Source organism: Heliangelus exortis, chromosome 16 (genome assembly GCF_036169615.1).
Source record: "Heliangelus exortis chromosome 16, bHelExo1.hap1, whole genome shotgun sequence".
NCBI classification, from domain to species: Eukaryota; Metazoa; Chordata; class Aves; order Apodiformes; family Trochilidae; genus Heliangelus; species Heliangelus exortis.
In genome coordinates this window covers 2,255,957-2,273,192 of record NC_092437.1, presented here as the reverse complement: position 1 = coordinate 2,273,192, position 17,236 = coordinate 2,255,957, and the positions used below count along the sequence as shown (strand labels likewise).

The 17,236-nt window shown below is 62.4% G+C and overlaps 2 protein-coding genes across 4 annotated transcripts; both read left to right on the top strand.

Annotated features, from left to right (window-relative positions):
• Positions 1 to 262: 262 nt before the first annotated feature.
• Positions 263 to 7,048, top strand: RSPO4 (R-spondin 4). 2 transcript variants are annotated; one of them, XM_071759768.1, is made up of 5 exons: positions 263 to 753; positions 3,385 to 3,573; positions 3,789 to 3,932; positions 4,021 to 4,206; positions 5,999 to 7,048. In XM_071759768.1, the coding sequence occupies exons 1-5, from the start codon at positions 675 to 677 to the stop codon at positions 6,070 to 6,072; spliced, it is 672 nt and encodes a 223-aa protein (XP_071615869.1). In that variant the 5' UTR covers positions 263 to 674; the 3' UTR covers positions 6,073 to 7,048. The 2 variants fall into 2 exon arrangements, with proteins under 2 accessions (XP_071615869.1, XP_071615868.1); XM_071759767.1 differs by having other exon boundaries at positions 263 to 786.
• A 1,066-nt stretch (positions 7,049 to 8,114) lies between these two features.
• On the top strand, positions 8,115 to 15,904 carry ANGPT4 (angiopoietin 4). Of its 2 annotated transcripts, none has more exons than XM_071759754.1 (9): positions 8,115 to 8,554; positions 11,269 to 11,424; positions 11,593 to 11,714; positions 12,076 to 12,308; positions 12,570 to 12,859; positions 13,274 to 13,375; positions 13,463 to 13,629; positions 14,348 to 14,478; positions 14,566 to 15,904. In XM_071759754.1, the coding sequence occupies exons 1-9, from the start codon at positions 8,270 to 8,272 to the stop codon at positions 14,724 to 14,726; spliced, it is 1,647 nt and encodes a 548-aa protein (XP_071615855.1). In that variant the 5' UTR covers positions 8,115 to 8,269; the 3' UTR covers positions 14,727 to 15,904. The 2 variants fall into 2 exon arrangements, with proteins under 2 accessions (XP_071615855.1, XP_071615856.1); XM_071759755.1 differs by having other exon boundaries at positions 8,118 to 8,554; positions 12,744 to 12,859.
• Positions 15,905 to 17,236: the final 1,332 nt, after the last annotated feature.

Here is a 17,236-nt window from a genome sequence, read left to right as displayed (position 1 = left end):
TTCGAGGCTCTGGGACACCAGGGGCCAGATCCGCAGCGGCCGCCGGAACCGGCCGGGGGGCTCAGCCCTTCCCGGGGGGCTCAGCCCTTCCCGGGGCTGCCGCCCACCCCTAGCCCCACCGGGGCCGGGAGTGGGGAGCTGGGACGGGGGGGGCTGAGCCGGGGGGGCTGGCGCAGGCAGCGTCACCCGCCTGGCTCCACCCCCCACCCCCCTAAATGGCGGGGGGCTTCGCCGTGACCCCAGCGCTGGGATGGCAGCGGGACAGTCGGAGCGCGGCGGGACAGAGGGACAGTTCCCAGCCGAGGTGGCGGCTGGAGTGCTGCGGCGGGGGGGACTCCAGACAATTTGTTTGCCAGTCGCTTTTGTTGCTGCTGGGGTGGCTTTTTTTTTTACATTTTTAAAAAATTTTTAAAAATTATTATTATTTTGCAGAAGAGGGGGGTGCGGAGAGGGGGCTGGCACCGGTTATAAAAGCAGAGCTCCCCGGAGCAGCCGGCACTCCCCGCCACCATGAGCGCTCCCCTGGCCTGACAGCCCCTGCCTCCCCGGGAGCTCCGGGGTGGGCTGCTGAGAGCCCGGAGCCGCTCTCCTCCCTCCCACCGCCCCTCCAGACGAGCCCCACCAGCCGCTTGGATGCTTTGATTTCTTCCCTGCCCAAAATTCCTCCTGCCCAGATGCAGTGGATAATATTCATGTTGCTGTTATTCATCAGCTCCATAGAAATGCTCACGCAGAACCGATGGAAGAAGCAAGGTACAGTGCGCACAGCCGGCTCGTCCTGCTCAGGTATGGCAGGGCGGCTTGGGGACAAGGTGTGACACGGGGCTGAACCGGGATCCAGCATCCTCCCGACAAGGACCCCCGGGTTCCCTCTTGGTGCATGGCCCGGTGCTGGCTCAGAGGAGAAGGCGAAGTGCAGCCCCATGGCATTGCCTGCCCCATGGCAGCCCTGCCCTCGGGGCTGTCGGGGGACAGGGGGATGCTGGGTGGCACCGGGACCGGCTGTGCAAAGCCCGGGGGAGCTGGGGATAGGGGGGATGGTGCAAAACACGCTGGTTTTCCAGTATTTTCCTTTTCTGTTTAATGCATTAAATGTGTGGAGAGTAAAATCCGAGAAGGATGCTCAGAGCCTGAGCCCCATCCCCATTCTCCCCCTGCTCAGAGGCACCAGCCTCTGCTCCATGCGAGGGCAGGGGGTGTGCTGGGGCAGTGCCAGGCAGTGCACCCCTCGACTGGGCACCCCTCGTGTTCCCTGGCAGGGCAGAGCCAGGGCTGATGCTCAGCTCTGTGCCGGGACCAGCCCCGTCTGGAACCTGTGTGTGCCAGGGACAGGAGCTCGGACACCTTTCCACACTCCTGTTGCATGTTGCATGTTGCATGTGGAGGCAGTGGGTGCCTGTGACGATGTGGGTGGCCAGGCTGGCTGCCAAAACACCCCTGGATGGGCAATGGCACCAAGAGGGGCTCAGGAGGCCATGGGAATGCCACCCAGGCTGCCTGCCATCCACATGGAGCAGCCCAGTGCCGTTGGATGCACAGGGACCACAGGTCCTGGCAGCACCCAGGGCTCTGCACACAGCTCCTGGCCTCCAACAAGTCATGTATCTCCCAGTATAACCAGTTTCAGAAGGGTTGGCCTGGTCCCCGAGGGCCAGGAGATGAGGAGAGAGATGATGCAGCACCCCACAGCAGTCCCTCTGCCACCAGGAGCTGCCTCTGGCAGTTCCATGGGGGGACAGTCTGGGCAGCCTGGTTCCTGGCAGCCTCCTGGTGCTGTCAGAGCCCATGGCAGCAGAGCTGGGCTTGGCTTGGACAGTGGTGGGTGATGCCACACTGATGTCCAGGTCTGCCATCACCAGGGGAAGGGAACCACTGGGTGTCCCTCGTGTCCCCAGTCCCATGTTTTTGTGTCCCAGTGAGTGGCACAGCCTGCCACCAGCTCCCCAGTGTCACTCCTGGTGGCAGAGGCACGTGCCATGCCAGCAGCCCCAACAGGGCTGGTAGCCCCAGGGTTCCTGGGATGGAGAAGTGGGACTGGAGCCTTCCCCCAGCTGCCATCAGTGAGAGGAACAATGCCTGTGCAGGGTTCCCACCTTCCCTGCCCCAGATGTGGGCTGGAGGGAAAGCATTAAAAAAAAAACCCAAAAAGCCAACCAAACAACCCAACATCAAAAAGAATTAGGAAAGGGAAAGAAGCTCGTAAATCCCCAGGTCTCCAGGGAAGCTGCTCCAGCTGCAGCCAGGAACACAAATGTTGTCAGCGTTTGGTAAATATGTAACGGAGACCATAACAACTTAATGGATCCAAGGTGCTTCGTTAGCGGGCTCCTGGCAGGCCCGGCCCTAAGGAAGCCTCCCAGCCACGCTGCCATCCTGTGCCCTGGTGAGGGGACCAGGATGAGCCAGCCTGGGGACGGTGGTGGCACTGAGACACTGGGGACCAGCACGCCAGGCTGTGGGGCATCACCTGCCAGCATCCCCCCCAGCCTCCCCAGCACCCACCTCTGCTGCCCTCCAGTCCCTCTGCCCTGGCCCCTGTGGCCATGATCCCCCTTCTGCTGCCATCTCCTGGGGCTCAGAGAGGACCAGTGCCAGGGGTGGCTTCTAGGGGTGGGACCTGTCCCCATGCTGGCCTTGTCTGGCTCATCCTCACCTCATGGGTTCTGTGGGGCCCAGAGCTGCCCCGGGGCTGGTCCCTCCCTGCAGCCCCAGGGGTTGCTACCTGGGGAAAAAAACATCTTAATACTCCAAGGTCTTCTGGCAGATGGAGCCTGGGCCCCAAGCACGTGGCATGGAGACTGCTGGCACTGTCACCACTGCACAACACCAACCTTGTCTCAGGAGCAGTGGGCAGCAGTGTCCCAACAGGGGCTGCAGGCTGCTGGGGCTCTTACCCCATCCTTGTCACTGTCACCCAGGAGCACAGCAAAGGCAGCCAGGGTGGCGACGGAGGCTCTTGAGCAACCAGACAGATCCTTATCTCAGCTCCTCTTGAGTGTTTCCAAAATGCTCTTTGTCCCCTGACATAAACCAATAAATCCAGGTCAGGGCATATTTCTCTCCGCTAGCCCAGTGGTGGTTTAGCTCATGCTTCCCACAGAGTGGGCACAGGGACAGGGGCCAACCCTCAGCCCTGCACCCCGGGGTGATGGAGGAGGCAGTGACGCCTGAGCTGAGCACAGCGGGGACTGATGGCTCTGCATGTCCCCGAGATGCCAGCCCGGGGACCTGGTGGCATTTGGGAAACAGAGCGAGGTGAGGAGGTGTCTGCGGGGTGACAGGACGATGCTGTCACCCCTGTGGGAAGGAGAGGGGCTGCCACAGGGCTGGGACACCCCCCTTGTAGCCCGGGCCATGCCACAGCCCCTCTGGGTGTCCCCGCAGTGAGCGCCGGGCTGCTGGAGAACTGCACGGGCTGCGTCCTCTGCTCCGAGGACAACGGGTGCATCACCTGCCACCACCGGCTCTTCCTGCTCATCTGGAGGGATGGCATCCGCCAGTACGGGATGTGTGTCCACACCTGCCCCCCCGGATACTTTGGCGTGCGGGGGCTGGAGGTCAACAGATGCACAAGTACGTCCCGTGCCGGCCAGGGATCCCCCGACCCCCCCCTGACTCCCCTACGGGTCCCTGGGAACGGCCACGGCTGCACTGCCCACGCGGCCTCCGTGGGGCTTCCTCCCCTTTTCCCCTGCCTCCAGCTGGACCCCAGGGGTTCGCAGAGGGGTGTCCAGGGCCAGGTGCCAGCTCCGAGGCTGTCCCGGGTGACCTGCCCTCCTTCCCGGCAGAGTGCAGGTCCCCCAGCTGCGAGAGCTGCTTCAGCAAAGATTTCTGCATGAAGTGCAAAGACAAGTTTTACTTGCACAAGGGCCAGTGCTTTCGGCAGTGCCCCCCCAGCACCACAGCTCAGCCCGGCACCCGCGAGTGCCAAGGTAAGCAGCACCCCGTGCCCCTGCTCCCTGGGGACACGGCCGGTGCTGCGTGGTCACCGTCCCGTCCCTCCCGCCCTGTCCCCCGCAGAGATGTGCGAGCCGGGACCCTGGAGCGAGTGGAGCGCCTGCACCCACGAGGGACGGACCTGTGGCTGCAAGTGGGGTGTGGAGACCAGAGTCCGGGAGGTACCGGGGGCCGACAGGGAGGAGGGGGCTGCCTGCCCCGCGCTGCTGGAGACGAGGAAGTGCCGGATGAGGAAGCACTGCCCCGGAGGTGAGCACTGACCCTGGGACAAGCACTGGTGTGAGCCACCCCCGTGGGACAGAGCTGCTGAGCTCCAGCTGCTGTCCTGCTGTGCTAGCAGAGGGAAAGGCATGGCCAAGGTGTCCTGTCCCCCAGTTGTGAATTAAAAGGTTTGAGCCCCGTGGGGATTGAGCCCCCAAACCCCCATCGGTGCTGGTGGAACTGGAGGGCATCACCCATAGGATTTCCGATAGCCAAAGCTTTGGCAGAACCCCCCAGGGCAGGGTCCTCCTCCACGGCTCACCCAGACAGATGTTTGCAGCTGCTCCTGAACCTCCTCCCAGTGTGACAGTGTTGTGTCCTCGGGCTGGGGGGTTCCCACCACGTCTCACAGCCCCCAGACTGGGCACGGGGTCCTCTGGGTGCAGGCATGTGGCTGGCGATGGGAACCAAGGGGAGGCTGAGGTCATTTTTGGATGCAGCCCTCTGGACCGAAGCCATTCCAATAAATCTCCAGTTAATAACTGACAGCAAGAGGGAGATACCAATCTTCAGGGCCCGGGTGGAGACCCAACCACGGTGCAGAGCCGTGGGCTCAGTCTCTGCCATGGAACGTGCCGGGCAGCACTGAAGGAAAGAACGGAGGGCAAGGGAAGAGAAAAAGGATGGAGAAACGGGGGCAATACCAAGATGTGCATGCAGGGGCTGTGGAGCCAGGAGAGAGGCTCCATGTCAGCACCATCAGCCATAAATCCCATTGTGCTGCTGACAGCAGGGAGGAGCTGGATTCCCTCCCCACCCGGGGCCCTGACTCACAGCTTCGGGGAGCCAGGTGGCATCGATTTGGGGGCTGTTCCCTGCCCTGCCAGCTCCGGGCCCAGAGAGCTGGTGACAGTTTGATGTGGCAAACTTGGCACGGGAGGACAGGCTGCTCCAGAGCATAGGAGCCCTGAGGCCGTGGTGATGGGCTGAAGGAATGGCAAAGCTCCTCTTTTGAAGCTGCTACCTGGGATCAGCTCGGAAGACAGGGAAATCCCTTTGGTGCCTCCTGGACGGCCCCCACTGCCTGCTGCCCCAGCTGGGTGGGCAGAAGAAGGCAGCCCCAGCAGTCTGGCAGCTCCTGGGCAGGCTGCTCAGCATCCCAGCGTGCATCTGCCCTTGCTCCCAGGCTCCTGTCTGCCCGGCCAGGCGCTGGGGTATAGGATCCAGATGGAAGAGGATGAGGAGTTCACTTGATGCTGCAAGTCGAGACACCCCCCAAACCCCAGGCGAGCTGGGGAAGGCAGTGGGACCCAACCGTGTGATGAGAGATTTGTGCCACCACTTCTGAGCCATCCCCGGGCAGTGGGAAGGGAGAAGCATCCGCGCTTGGCCGAGGCACAAAACCCCTCATGCTGCTGTAAATCTGCCTTGTGGTGTCTGCTGTGCTCTCCAGACACTTGGTGTTCGTGCTGTGCCCTCTCCTTTGTGGGTGGCAACTGTCTGGAAGATCAGAAGGGAAAAAAATACAGAGCCGGGCAGGGAAAGAACTGGAGCCCTTGGAAAGGATTGGAGACAACGGTGCTGGTGCATCCAGCACTGGGCAGTTGTGGTCCTGGTGCCCCCAGCAGCACCAGACCCCCCCGTGTCACCCAGCTTGGGGTCAGGAGAGTGTGTGGTGGGTGAATTGAGGGAAGGAAAGCTGAAGCTGCCTTGTTTTGGAGCAGCTCTAACATCCAAGGGAGGATTTGGGATGCACAGCCCATGGATGGGGCTTGGGTGGTAGATCAAGCAAACCTTCTCTTTTCTCCTCTTCTTTTTTTTTTTTTTTTTTTTTTTCCAGAGAAACCCGAACCCAAAAATAAAGGCAAAAAGAGACAGAAGAAGATGAAGACAGACCCACACGTGGGTACCTAGCAGCACCAGCACCAGAGCTGGGGCAATGTGGCAGGAGATGGTTGGGAGCTCTCTGTGATGCCAGGTGATGTCCCAGAGAGCTCCTCACCATCTCCCACCACATTGCCCCAGCTACATCGCCCATTTTTCTATCCACCAAAAAAAAAGAAAAAAAAAAAAAAATTGCACAATTTTCTCCCCCCTTCCACCCCTTCCCATTTTCTTTTGAGACAATTTATGGCCTGTAAGACATTTCCTTTTTCAGAAAATCTAATTTGCAGCGTCCAAAGCAATGCCCCGGGGCTGGGGGAGGGGGCGGCTCCTTGATATTTTTTTATGTTTGTTTGTATTTTTCCTGTTTTTCCCTCTCCCCCAGCATGTTAGGTCCCTCTTCCTCCTGACGGGTGGGATGGGGTTGGTCCGGGGTGACAATGATGCCTGCCTGGGTAGCATCCCCCAGGGATGGGAGACACCCTGTCCCTTGGTGTCCCAATGGCACAGGGGTGCACAGCATGCAGGATGAGGTCCTCTGTCCTCAGCCACCAGCATGGGGAGTGGTGGGACCCGCAGGATTGGGACCCTGCTGGGGCCCATGCCAGCCTGCTGCTCAGCATCCTCACTGGCACAGCAGTGGGTCAAATTCTGCCATCTTCAGGCTCTCGGAAGAGCAGGAGGAGCCCCTCTCTCTCTCTCTCCCAAGCTGGATGTGAGGACAGGAATTTGGGGTGGCTCTGGCTGTCCTCGGTTCTACAGCTGCCAGAGCCAACCTGGGCAGGGATGCTGCTGCCTCCTGCATCTTCCAGCTGGGGTGTGCTGCCAGCAGCCACCACAGCCCCCCGACCCCCTCCCAAATGTCACCAGGGACACGACCCAGGGGTGCTGAGCCCGTCTGTCCCACTGAGCCGGCTGCCACGCTCGTGTCACACAGATTTAATGTGGGTTTTGCTCAAATCACCGCCGCATCCCCAAGCATCTTTGTGTTTGGGGGATTGCCCGGGGTCAGCTTCGAGCACGGGCAGGGTCTGGCAGGGGCTGTAGGGGCTGTGGGGGATGCACAGACCCTTCGAGGTGACAGTGCCGGGTGCCAGCATCGAGTCGGTCCCGGGAACCAGCACAAAGCTGCTGAGTCAGCTCCTCCGTCCGCTTAACCTCAAATAAATGTATTAAACTCCAGCTTCGCTCTCGCCTCCCTGTTTTCCTCATTTCCAGGAGGAGGGCGGGGGACAGGGACACGGGGCTCTGGCCGGGGTGTTACACCTGAGTCCCCCAGCCCCCAGATCAGCATCACCGATCTCCAGCCTGTGCTTGTGGAGTGGCTCCGAGCAGGGGAAAGGTTTTATTTTAAAGATGTTATTTAAAGCATCATGGGCTGGAGCCAGGGACAAGCCCGTCGCCAGGACTGCCACCCCGCAGGTGTCCCGGGCTCAGCTCTGCCGCCAGGAAGCACCAAGGGGCCGGTCGGGCTGGTTGGGAATCGCAGCGGGAGCATCAGCATTCCTGGGGACCCACTGGCAGCAATGCTGCCCCCTCCAGAAGACCCCTACCCCTCAGAACCGGGCAGCCCGAGCCTTGCTCCAAGTCCGGCTGGGTCCTGCCAAGCTCCGCCTGGGACACAGCCCCCGTCTCGCTCCCCACGGGCTGATCCTGGAGCAACCAAACGCAGCTTGGCTCCTCCAGCGGGATAAATATTCGGGATGCGGGGAGGGAGCTCTTCTCCCCGCGGCGGGGGGGTCCCAGAGGGTGCGGACCGGGGGAGGACTCGCTGGATGCCATCAGGGCTGGGTGCCGGTACCAGCAGCTCGGTCCCGTTGTCTGGCAGCGCTGCCCGTGAGCTGCGCAGGGCAGGGGGATGGGATGGGAGGGGTGGGCTGTGGGTGCGTGTAGCCGGGGGAGGGACGGGGGCTGCGTGTGTGTGTGTGTGGACATTTATAGATCACGTGTGAAACTTGATCTCCCCGCAGTGGGAGAAGGGAGAGAAAAGATAGAAGTATTGTTTTTAAACAGATTTTTTTTTTCTCCTTTTTTTTTTTTTTTTTTTTTTTTTTTTTTTTTCCCTCCCCCTACCCCCGTGATAAAAGGCCGGAGCTGCCCGAGCCGGCTCAGAGGGAGGGAATGCCGAAATCGCAGCGTTTCGACTCAGCCACCAGCACCCACTGACCGAGCCCGGCACAGAGCCCCCTCCCCACCGACCCCGCGGTGTCCCCCCGCCCCCGGTGCCATGCGGGCGCTCAGCCTGGGCCTGGTGGCCCTGACCTGTGTCACCGCGGTGCTGGGGGTCGGTCACCGACGGTCCCACCGGGTCCAACACGGCCACTGCAGTTACACCTTCGTGCTGCCCGAGGCAGAACCCCCCCCCTGCCCGCTCGCCCCCCTCGCCCCCGGCCCCGCCAACGCCTTGTTCCAGCGGGATTCACCGGCTGCCGGGACCGGGCACAGCGGGGCCACCCAGCGCCTCCGGCACCTGGAGAGGATCCTGGAGAACAGCACCCAGTGGCTGCTGAAGGTAGGGGGGGAGAGGGTGGGGACAGGGATCCACCTGCAGCACCCAAGGGTGTAGGACTGTGAACCCCCACATCCCTGTGAGGCACCAGGACCCCTCTGCTTGTGCTGATGAGAGAGCGAGCAGCTTGTTCCCAGCTGTCCCTGACCAGCTGAGTGGCATCAACACAGCCACATCCATGTCCTGATGGTGTCCTGACAGGGTGCAGTGGGACCTGCGTGTCCCTGCACCCAGATTTTTGGGGTGATGCCCCCAGCTGAGACCAGAACATGGATCCCAAGGGACACTCACACCAACCAAGCTGCTCAGGGACATTCTGTGTGGGCTGTGTGGGACAAAGTGTGCAGCAGGGACTTGCAGGGCTGTGTCCTGTCCCCTCAGCCAATAAATTCCTCAAAAGCTGGACGAACGCTGAGTGCCAGACTCAGGGAAGGACAGAGGGACAGGCAGAGCCAGCCACCACCCCACTGGTGGCACTGAATCTCCATCACTGGAAACCTGCTGGGTCCGGTCTACACCCATGGCCCCAGGGTCCCTGCACCCTGGAATTCCTTGTGCCCTGGGATTCCTGTGTTCTGGGGTCCCTGTGTTCTTGGGGTCTCTTCTCTGGGGTCCCTGCCTTGAGGTCCCTGCACCCTGGTAACCCTCTGGGCATCACCAAGCAAGGCAGGGGGCTGAAAGGGTCCCACTACAGGTGCACATGGGGCAGGGCTGCCCGTCTGGGCACCACAGCCTTGAGGAGCCCCATCCCACCCCACGGCCCCTCCAGCAAAGACAGTTTTTAGCCTTTTTTTTTTTTCCTTCCCCCCCTTGCCCACACTTGCCTTCCCCCTTCCACACCCCCGCCCCCTGTTTTTCTTTGGCTTTCCTAATTTAACTGGAGCTGCCTGGAGAGGCTTGTTTTGGTCAGACTCCAGGCCTGAACAAACAAACCAGGGGCTCAAAGGAGGCATTGGGTTTGGGGACAGATTGTAAATAACGTCACATCCCCGTTTGCTCTGCCTTGGCCTGGGGAGCCCTGACGGGTGCTGGGGGCTGGGGACCCCATCCCCCAACCCCCAGCAGGGTTCGTCGGGCCCCCCTGGAAGACCCCAGCCCCAGAGGGCTTCATGGGCTGATGGTTGGGGCTATTTCTCTGGCTGCACCCAGCCTTCCCCATGCCAGCCTGACCTTTTCCATGGGTATGTGCTGCCCTCAGGCTCAGAGATATGTTTATTTTAAATAATAATAATATAAAAAAGCAAGATCGAGAGGGAGAAAAGGCCTCCCCGAGCCTTGTGAAGCAACAAGATTAACGATGTGGTTAAAGGGAAACTCTCCAGCAATCACTCAGCTCAGGGAAATGTTTTCCAGACGCGGCTCCCTGACCTTTCCCCACTTCCCCCCCGCCCTCTACCATCACATTCCCGTGAGGGAAAATCCCCAGGGAAGTTGGATGCAGGCAACACCAGCCAGGGTGCCCATCCCTGGCACCCCCTGCCCTCTGTGGGTGCTGGGTGTACTGCTGGCAGAGGGTTTGGGGAGGAGGGACCGGGGTCCCCACTGGCCACCAGCGAGATTTCATGGTGTGCAGACAAGTGCAGAGCACCCTGACCCATCATCCCGTGCCCATCACCCCCCCATCCCACCTGGTCCCACCTGGTCCCCAGTCCCGTGGGATGCGGCAGGATGCGGGGCTGTGCCAGGGCAGGGCGCAAGTCCCTGGGGAGAGTGGGGTCCGGGGGGGGGTTCGGGCAGCCCCCAGCCCCTCTGTGGCTCTCAGGGCTGCCCAGCACGGAGCTGCATTCCCAGCGTGGGCGGCAGCTCAGCCCCTTCCGCTCCCTGCAGCCCCCGGGCAGGAACTCTGCCCCCGGCGGGGCCATCAGCCCCGGGAGGGAGCGAATGGGAACCTCGTGGCCGGGCGGCCAGAAATAGAAAATCCTTTGGGAAAGGCAGCTCCCCCGCGGGCTGGGAAAGCGGAAGCGACAGCTCGGCTGTGTCCAGCCCTGGCTTCTTCCCAGCCCTGAGCACTTCCCCGTGGCCACCTTCCCCAGCCTGTGGTGGCCCCCCCATCTTCCATGTCCTCAACCCTGGGAAACCCACGACTGGAGGATGGCAGATAGTGACAGAAGGACTTTGGTTGGAAAAGAGCTTCAAGATCATCCAGCCCAGCTGGATGACACTGACAAGCCCTTAACTAAACCATATCTCCAAACATTATGTCTGTATGACTCTTAAAACCCTCCAGGGACAGTTCCAATGCTTGATAATCCTTTTGATGAAGAAATTTTTCCTAACATCCAACCTAAACCTCCCCTGGCACAACCTGAGCCCATTACCTCTGGTCCTATCACTTGTAACTTCATTGAACAGACTCAATCCCCACCTCTTTCCAACCTTCTCCAAGGCAGTTATAAAGAGAAATAGGTCTCCCCTCAGCCTCCTTTCCTCTGATGATGGTGCTGGGCTCAGGTCACCCTGACCGGGCAGCAGCCCCAGTGCCAGCAGACCTGGCCACACACAAACCTGTGCCAGGAACCCGGCTGGCACCTCATCCCAGGAATCTTGGCAGCTGGTGCCCGAGGCAGCTCCCCCCTGGCAGTTCACTCCATCCTCCCAAGAAGCTTCAAAGGGCCCCTGGGCGGGTGGTTCCGCGCCGAGATGCTCCCAGGGCTGAGCCTGGGGGCTGTGCCAAGTGCTTCCCGAATTATCCACCGTGTCCCTGCTCTCCTCCACAGCTGGAGAGCTACATCCAGACGGGCGTGAAGCCGGAGATGGCGGAGCTGCGGCAGACAGCGGTGCAGAACCAGACAGCCACCATGCTGGAGATCAGCAGCAGCCTCCTCAACCAGAGCGCCGAGCAGAGCCGCAAGCTCACCGACGTGGAGGCCCAGGTGAGGGGTGGCCAGGGTGTCCCCACCACCCCCAGGACTGTGGTGGGTGACAAGACTTGTGGGGCGATGCCCCGAGGTGATGCTAATGGGGGTCACGGAGCCACCAGCCCGGTGACACTCGGGGACATGGTGTGGCCCTGGCTGCTCACACCAACACTCCCTGGGCAGGTGCTGAACCAGACCTTGCGCCTCGAGATGCAGCTGCAGGAGAACTCCCTGTCCACCACCAAGCTGGAGAAGCAGCTGCTGCTGCAGACCAACGAGATCCACAAGCTGCAGAACAGGAACAAGTAGGGCCTGGGGTGACCCAGGGACCCCCACAGCCCCCGGGGCCTTGTGGGGAGGATGATCTCTTCCACCCAAGGCTGCACTTTGGGGGGGGCTTCAACACCCCGAGGGTCTGGCTGGGGTCCCTGGGGGGTTGCATAGTGCTGCCACAGCCCTTTGGGCTTTGGTTTCCTCTCTAGCTGAGCACATCCCAGAGGTGCCAGGGAAGGTGCAATTCGGTGGGTGCAGCAGGGGACAGGGACAGCTCTGGGTCCCCACAGACCAGAGCTAGGTCCTCTCTGCTGCCTGCTCCCTGCTTGGCTTTTTGCTTCCCATCGCCCCCCCGCAGACCCTCCCCCCATCACCCCTGCCTCCCCCTTCCAGCATCCTGGAGACGCGGGTGCTGGAGATGGAGACGAAGCACGAGGTGGAGCTGGCGGGGGCTCGCTTGGAGAAGGAGAAGCTGCAGAGGCTGCTGAGCCGGCAGAGCGGCAGCATCCAGGAGCTGGAGAAGTCCCTGGTGACCGCCAGCACCAATGCCAGCCTGCTCCAGCGACAGCAGCTCCAGCTCCTGGAGTCGGTGCAGAGCCTGGTGCGGCTCGTCTCTCAGGGCCGAGGTGAGCCGGGGTGTGCAGGCAGGGGACAGGCAGGGAGCAGGCAGGGGGCAGGCAGGGGACAGGCAGGGGGCAGGCAGGGGACAGGCAGGGAGCAGGCAGAGGGGGAGTTCCTCCATCCCCACCATGGGGCCCCTGAGCTGAGCTCAAGCATGGGGGATTTCACCCCAAAAGGGAACCCTGGATTGCATCCCAGGAGCAGCTCTGAGTCTGCATGGGAGGGTCCGTGTCCCCACTCTGTCCCCAGCCACTGGAAATCCCCAGGCTTAGGCTGGTGGCATCGGAACCGCCTCACCCAGCCCCAGGGAGATGATGTGGAAGAAAGAGCAATAACCCGTGGGCACAAAAGCATCCAAAGGGAACGGGGAAGAGCAACACCACCCAGGCAGGGCTGTGGGACAGGGGGGCTGTGCCACCTCACCATCCCCTCTGCCACAGCCCCCCTGCCCAGGCAGGAGCAGCTCTTCCAGGACTGCGCCGAGGTGCGCCTGGCGGGCATCCGTGCCAGTGGGGTCTACACCCTCCACATCGCCAACCTCAGCGAGCCCAAAAAGGTGAGCGCAGCTCCCACCGCAGCACCCTGGGTGGCTGCTGACCCCAGGGCCACCCCACGCCACCCAGTAGCCCCATAGCACAGTGGGTATCCCTGTGGGACGGGCACATCCCAACCCCTCGTGTGCCCCCCACCCTTTCTGGCCTCGGGGGTGAAGGTGGGGGGTAAAATGGATTTTAATATCACCCACCCCCACATCCCACCCGTAAGATCCCTGCCCACGGCCACTGAGGGAGGACAGATCTCCCCAGCCAGGCGCTGGGCACAGGACGTGCTCACCAGCCCCTCTGCAAGCTTGGGCACCCGTACCGAGCTGCCCACCCTGGGGGAGGGACCCTCACCCACCTGCCCACCCCCACCCCCGGCCCAGCCCCGTGGTCCCGCTCCGCAGCCCCTCCCGGCTCTCCCCCTGCAGGCGTACTGCGACATGGAGACCGACCGGGGGGGTTGGACCGTCATCCAGCTCCGCACCAACGGCAGCCTCAGCTTCCAGAGGGGCTGGAAGGAGTACAAACAGGTCTGCACCCACCCACCCACTCACCCCTGGGAGAGGGGCACCTGGGGGAGAAGCATCCCTCTCTCACCCATCCTTCTGCTCCCCCAGGGCTTCGGGGATGCAGCGGGCGAGTACTGGCTGGGTAACGAGGCCGTGCACCTCCTGACCAGCCAGGCACCCTACACCCTGCGTGTCGAGCTGAGGGACTGGGAAGGTGGCCAGGTCTATGCCCACTACGGGAAATTCCAGCTGGGAAGCGAGCGGCAGCTTTACAGGTAGAAGCAGGAAGTGGTGGCCATGGGCGAGTGCCCCAGGCAGGCGTGTGGCCCCGGGACGGGGGGATGGTGTGCAGGATCACGCAGGGATTCGTTGGGATTTCCCAGTGGGATTCCGGCTCTTCCCCAGGTGCTGGGGGACATCGCCGTGCCTCCCACTTCTGGCAGCAGGCTCCTGTGAGCCTGCGGTGGATTTTAAAGCATGGAATTGCAGGAAGGCAGAGGGAATTCCCAGCCCAGCCGGCAGCCGGGCACGGTGCCAGCCGGCAGCCCGGGCGCTCACACCACAGCTCGATGCGATGCTTGGGCAAATGGGGCATTCCCAGGGGATGCCGGGCATCCCCCGGCTGCTGTGCCCCTGTCTGGGGAGGGATGCTGCTCTCCTGCTGCCGGGAACATCAGCCTGGCCAGAACAGGAGGGGTGGCCCTGGAGGTGACACCTGCACCACACATCCTTTGCGTGCGCTGAGCTGTCCCCCCGCAAACAGACGGGCGGAGCCTTGGGAGGGGCCCTGTGCCCCAGCACCACCCAGGACGGCTCCAAGGCCAAGCTGGAGCTGCGGGATCCCCACCCGCATCCCTCCACGCCAGCCCTCACTCAGCTCGTGGTTTCAAAGCCCCCGGGCAGGGCTGAGGGGCTTTGTGACCCCTCTAGCAGCAGCCTGGGGGCACTGAGGGTGGCTATGCCGGGCCGGACCGGACCGGGCCGGGCGGGCAGGCTCTCTCTGCAGAACTACAGCGGGACAGCGGGGCAGCAGAGTGGCTTGGCACTGCAGGGAACCCGTTTCAGCACCCGCGACGCCGACAACGACAACTGCCTCTGCAAGTGTGCCCAGATGCTGTCGGGAGGTGAGGGCGACGGGGAAGGGGACAGACCCACGCGGAACCCACGGGTACCCACCGGGGATGCCACCCACCTTCCCTCTCTCCTGGCAGGTTGGTGGTTCGATGCCTGCGGGCTCTCCAACCTCAACGGCATCTACTACCCGGCCCGGCACAACATCCGCAAGCTCAACGGGATCCGCTGGCACCGCCTCCAGGGGCCCAGCTACTCCCTGCAGGGCACCCGCATGCTGATCCGACCCGCCAGCTTCTAACACCGCAGCGAGCAGCCCTGCCAGCCCTGCCAGCCCGGCACCCAGGGAGGGGGCCGGGGGAAGGGACGTCTGGGGGACACTGAGCCCTCCCCGCGCCTGCAGGGAATGTTTTTCCCCAGCTATTATTTTCGTTTTAATCCTTGTTTATCCCGTCCTCCGGAATCCTGCACATCCCTGGGCCTCCCCATGCCAACTGCTTCACTCAGGGATGGGCGCCCAAGAGCCTCCCCCTCCCCGAGACGCCCTGTGCGTGGGGATTTGCCTTTTCTAGATGTTTCTGGGCATCACAGGGGAAAAGGGAGGGAAAGGGGAATGGGGCAGCAGGATGGGGGGACGTGTGTGATGAGGGAAACAAGGGGCCAAGACCACTCTGCACCCCCAGCCCCCTGCCCGCGGTGGCATGGAGACTGCAGCACCACTCCTCCACCCCACACACCCTCACCCCCACCCCCAGTTTGGACTGGATTTGCTTTTATTTTTGTACTAAGAGATATTTATTTTTCCAAGCATGAGTGGGGTGGGAGCAGGCAGCAGGGCCCTGCAGCCCACAGCCCCAAGGCAAGCATCCCTACATCAGTGATGGGGATAAAAAGGTGGGGGACAGGGCAGAAGGGACAGGGGAGGACACAAAGACCCCGGGAATCCCCAAGGTCCCTGAGCCCCGGGCAGCTCAGTGCCTCACCCGCGGGAGGGCAGGGCTCAGTGACACCAGGTCACAGCCTGTCCCAGTCACCCCTCTGCAAGTGTCCCTGTCCCCCTGCAGTCCCCATCCCCATTGTCACTAGAAGTCCCAGCACCCTGGTGTCAGCTCCCTGCGGCACACCGGGGGACAGGGTTGTCCCAACACATCCCTGTGTCACCTGTCCCGCTGGTACCCAAGCGGCAGAGGCGGCTGCTGCCAGGGACCCCCTGGCTCCATGACACCCAGACACCCCCGAGACACCCCCCCCAAAACTGATCCCCCTCGCCCGGGGCAGGGCTAATCTCAGCCCCCCCGGGGACAGGGCCAGTACTCCGGGATGGGGTCAGGGACACAGGGACACGCTTGTCCTCGCGTGAGGATGGTGGGTGGCCAGGAGGGGCCTGGCAGCGCGGGGGTGTTCTGCCACCCTGTCCCCCCACCCTGTCCCCAGGCACGCACTCATTAGCCGTGATTAAAGCACGTGACGTAGTCGGCACTTCAGAAGGTGCTCAGCACGGGGCTGGGAGGGAGACGTTAAAAAATTAAAAATGAGAGGTGGGGCGGGGAGGGTGCCAGACTTGGGAGTGGCCCCCGGGGCTGTGCTTGGCTCCCCAAACCGGGGTGCTTGCTGGTTTTCTCTGTCCCGGCTGCCCTCTTGCAGCTCCTGCCTGCACACGGGGCACCCACGGGAGACCCCAGCCCCAGGGACACCTCCCCAGGAATTACAGACGGGCTCAGCTGCTGCTCCACACCGAAACCGGAGCCGCCGAGAAGCAGCTGCCAGGGGAAGGGACAAGGACCGGCTGGGACTCCCCAGCAGGGAGACCCAACGGGGGGACAGTCCCGGGGGGATGAAGGGGCCTGCACCGGGGCCGCAGCTCTTCCCGTCCCTGCGGGCTGAGGAATCCGGCAGCACAACCGGGTCCAGCTGCCGGCAGGAGCCAGCTGAGGGGATCTTCTTCCCGCAGAGCTGTCCCCGAGGGTGACGCCTGTCCCCAGGGGGGTTCTGGGGATCCTTGTCACCCCCCTGGTTTCTGGTACCCAGCACCCCACATGCTGTCATTAAGGATCTCTTGGGTGTGAGCTTCCACCCCAGCGTGCTTTGTCAGCCTGACTCATGGGACAGACACTGTCCCCACATCCTGCCCACCATGTCCTGCCCGCCGTGTCCTGCCCATGTCCCCAGCAGCCAGACCTGCCTGTCCCCCAGCTGGAGTCAAGTGGATCCCACAGGCTGGGCAGTGGCTCCGGGTGTACGTGCATGGTGCAGCTGCAGTGGGAAATCCTCCCATCCCCAAGTGGGATTTTTTGGGGACCTCAAGTGCTGGGTGGAGGCCTCAGTGCTGCCCTGGCTGAGCCAGATAGAAGCTTCCTGGGGTGGCAGCACCTCTGGTCTTTTAAAAAATGAAACCTGCAGCTCTGGACCTTGTCCCTGGCCCCTCACTGTTCCACACACGTGGGGTTTTTCAAGCAACACCAGTGCCAAGCTCCGTGCTCCACCACCGTGGCTGTAGCTGGAGGGAGGCAGCATCAGGGCCAGAGTCCAGGGGGTCCCTCGGGTGCAGGCTTTGGTGGCTTTGGTGCCAGCCTCCCTAGCAGGGGGTACAGCAGCATGGCAAGGAGCAGGGGGACCTCACTGGCACAGGAGGTGGCAGGGGCCACGGTGCTGCCCCAGGCTAACACACAGATGTTTTTCATCTTCAAAGAACTCCCTGCACCGACTTTAATCCTCACCCTCCCCAGCACTCCTGGGAGGTCCCCGCTATCACCGCCCCCCATCTCGCAGCCCCCCAAGAGCCGGGACCGGGCCAAGCTCTGCGGTGCTTTG

Bases quoted from the DNA above. Each gene is read 5' to 3' on its own strand.
- ANGPT4 (XM_071759754.1), top strand. From the start codon at position 8,270: ATGCGGGCGCTCAGCCTGGGCCTGGTGGCCCTGACCTGTGTCACCGCG. The intron at 13,376-13,462 runs GTCTGCACCCAC...CTGCTCCCCCAG, and splicing joins GCTGGAAGGAGTACAAACAG to GGCTTCGGGGATGCAGCGGG. The intron at 14,479-14,565 runs GTGAGGGCGACG...CTCTCCTGGCAG, and splicing joins TGCCCAGATGCTGTCGGGAG to GTTGGTGGTTCGATGCCTGC.
- RSPO4 (XM_071759767.1), top strand. From the start codon at position 675: ATGCAGTGGATAATATTCATGTTGCTGTTATTCATCAGCTCCATAGAA. The intron at 3,574-3,788 runs GTACGTCCCGTG...CCTTCCCGGCAG, and splicing joins GGAGGTCAACAGATGCACAA to AGTGCAGGTCCCCCAGCTGC. The intron at 4,207-5,998 runs GTGAGCACTGAC...TTTTTTTTCCAG, and splicing joins GAGGAAGCACTGCCCCGGAG to AGAAACCCGAACCCAAAAAT.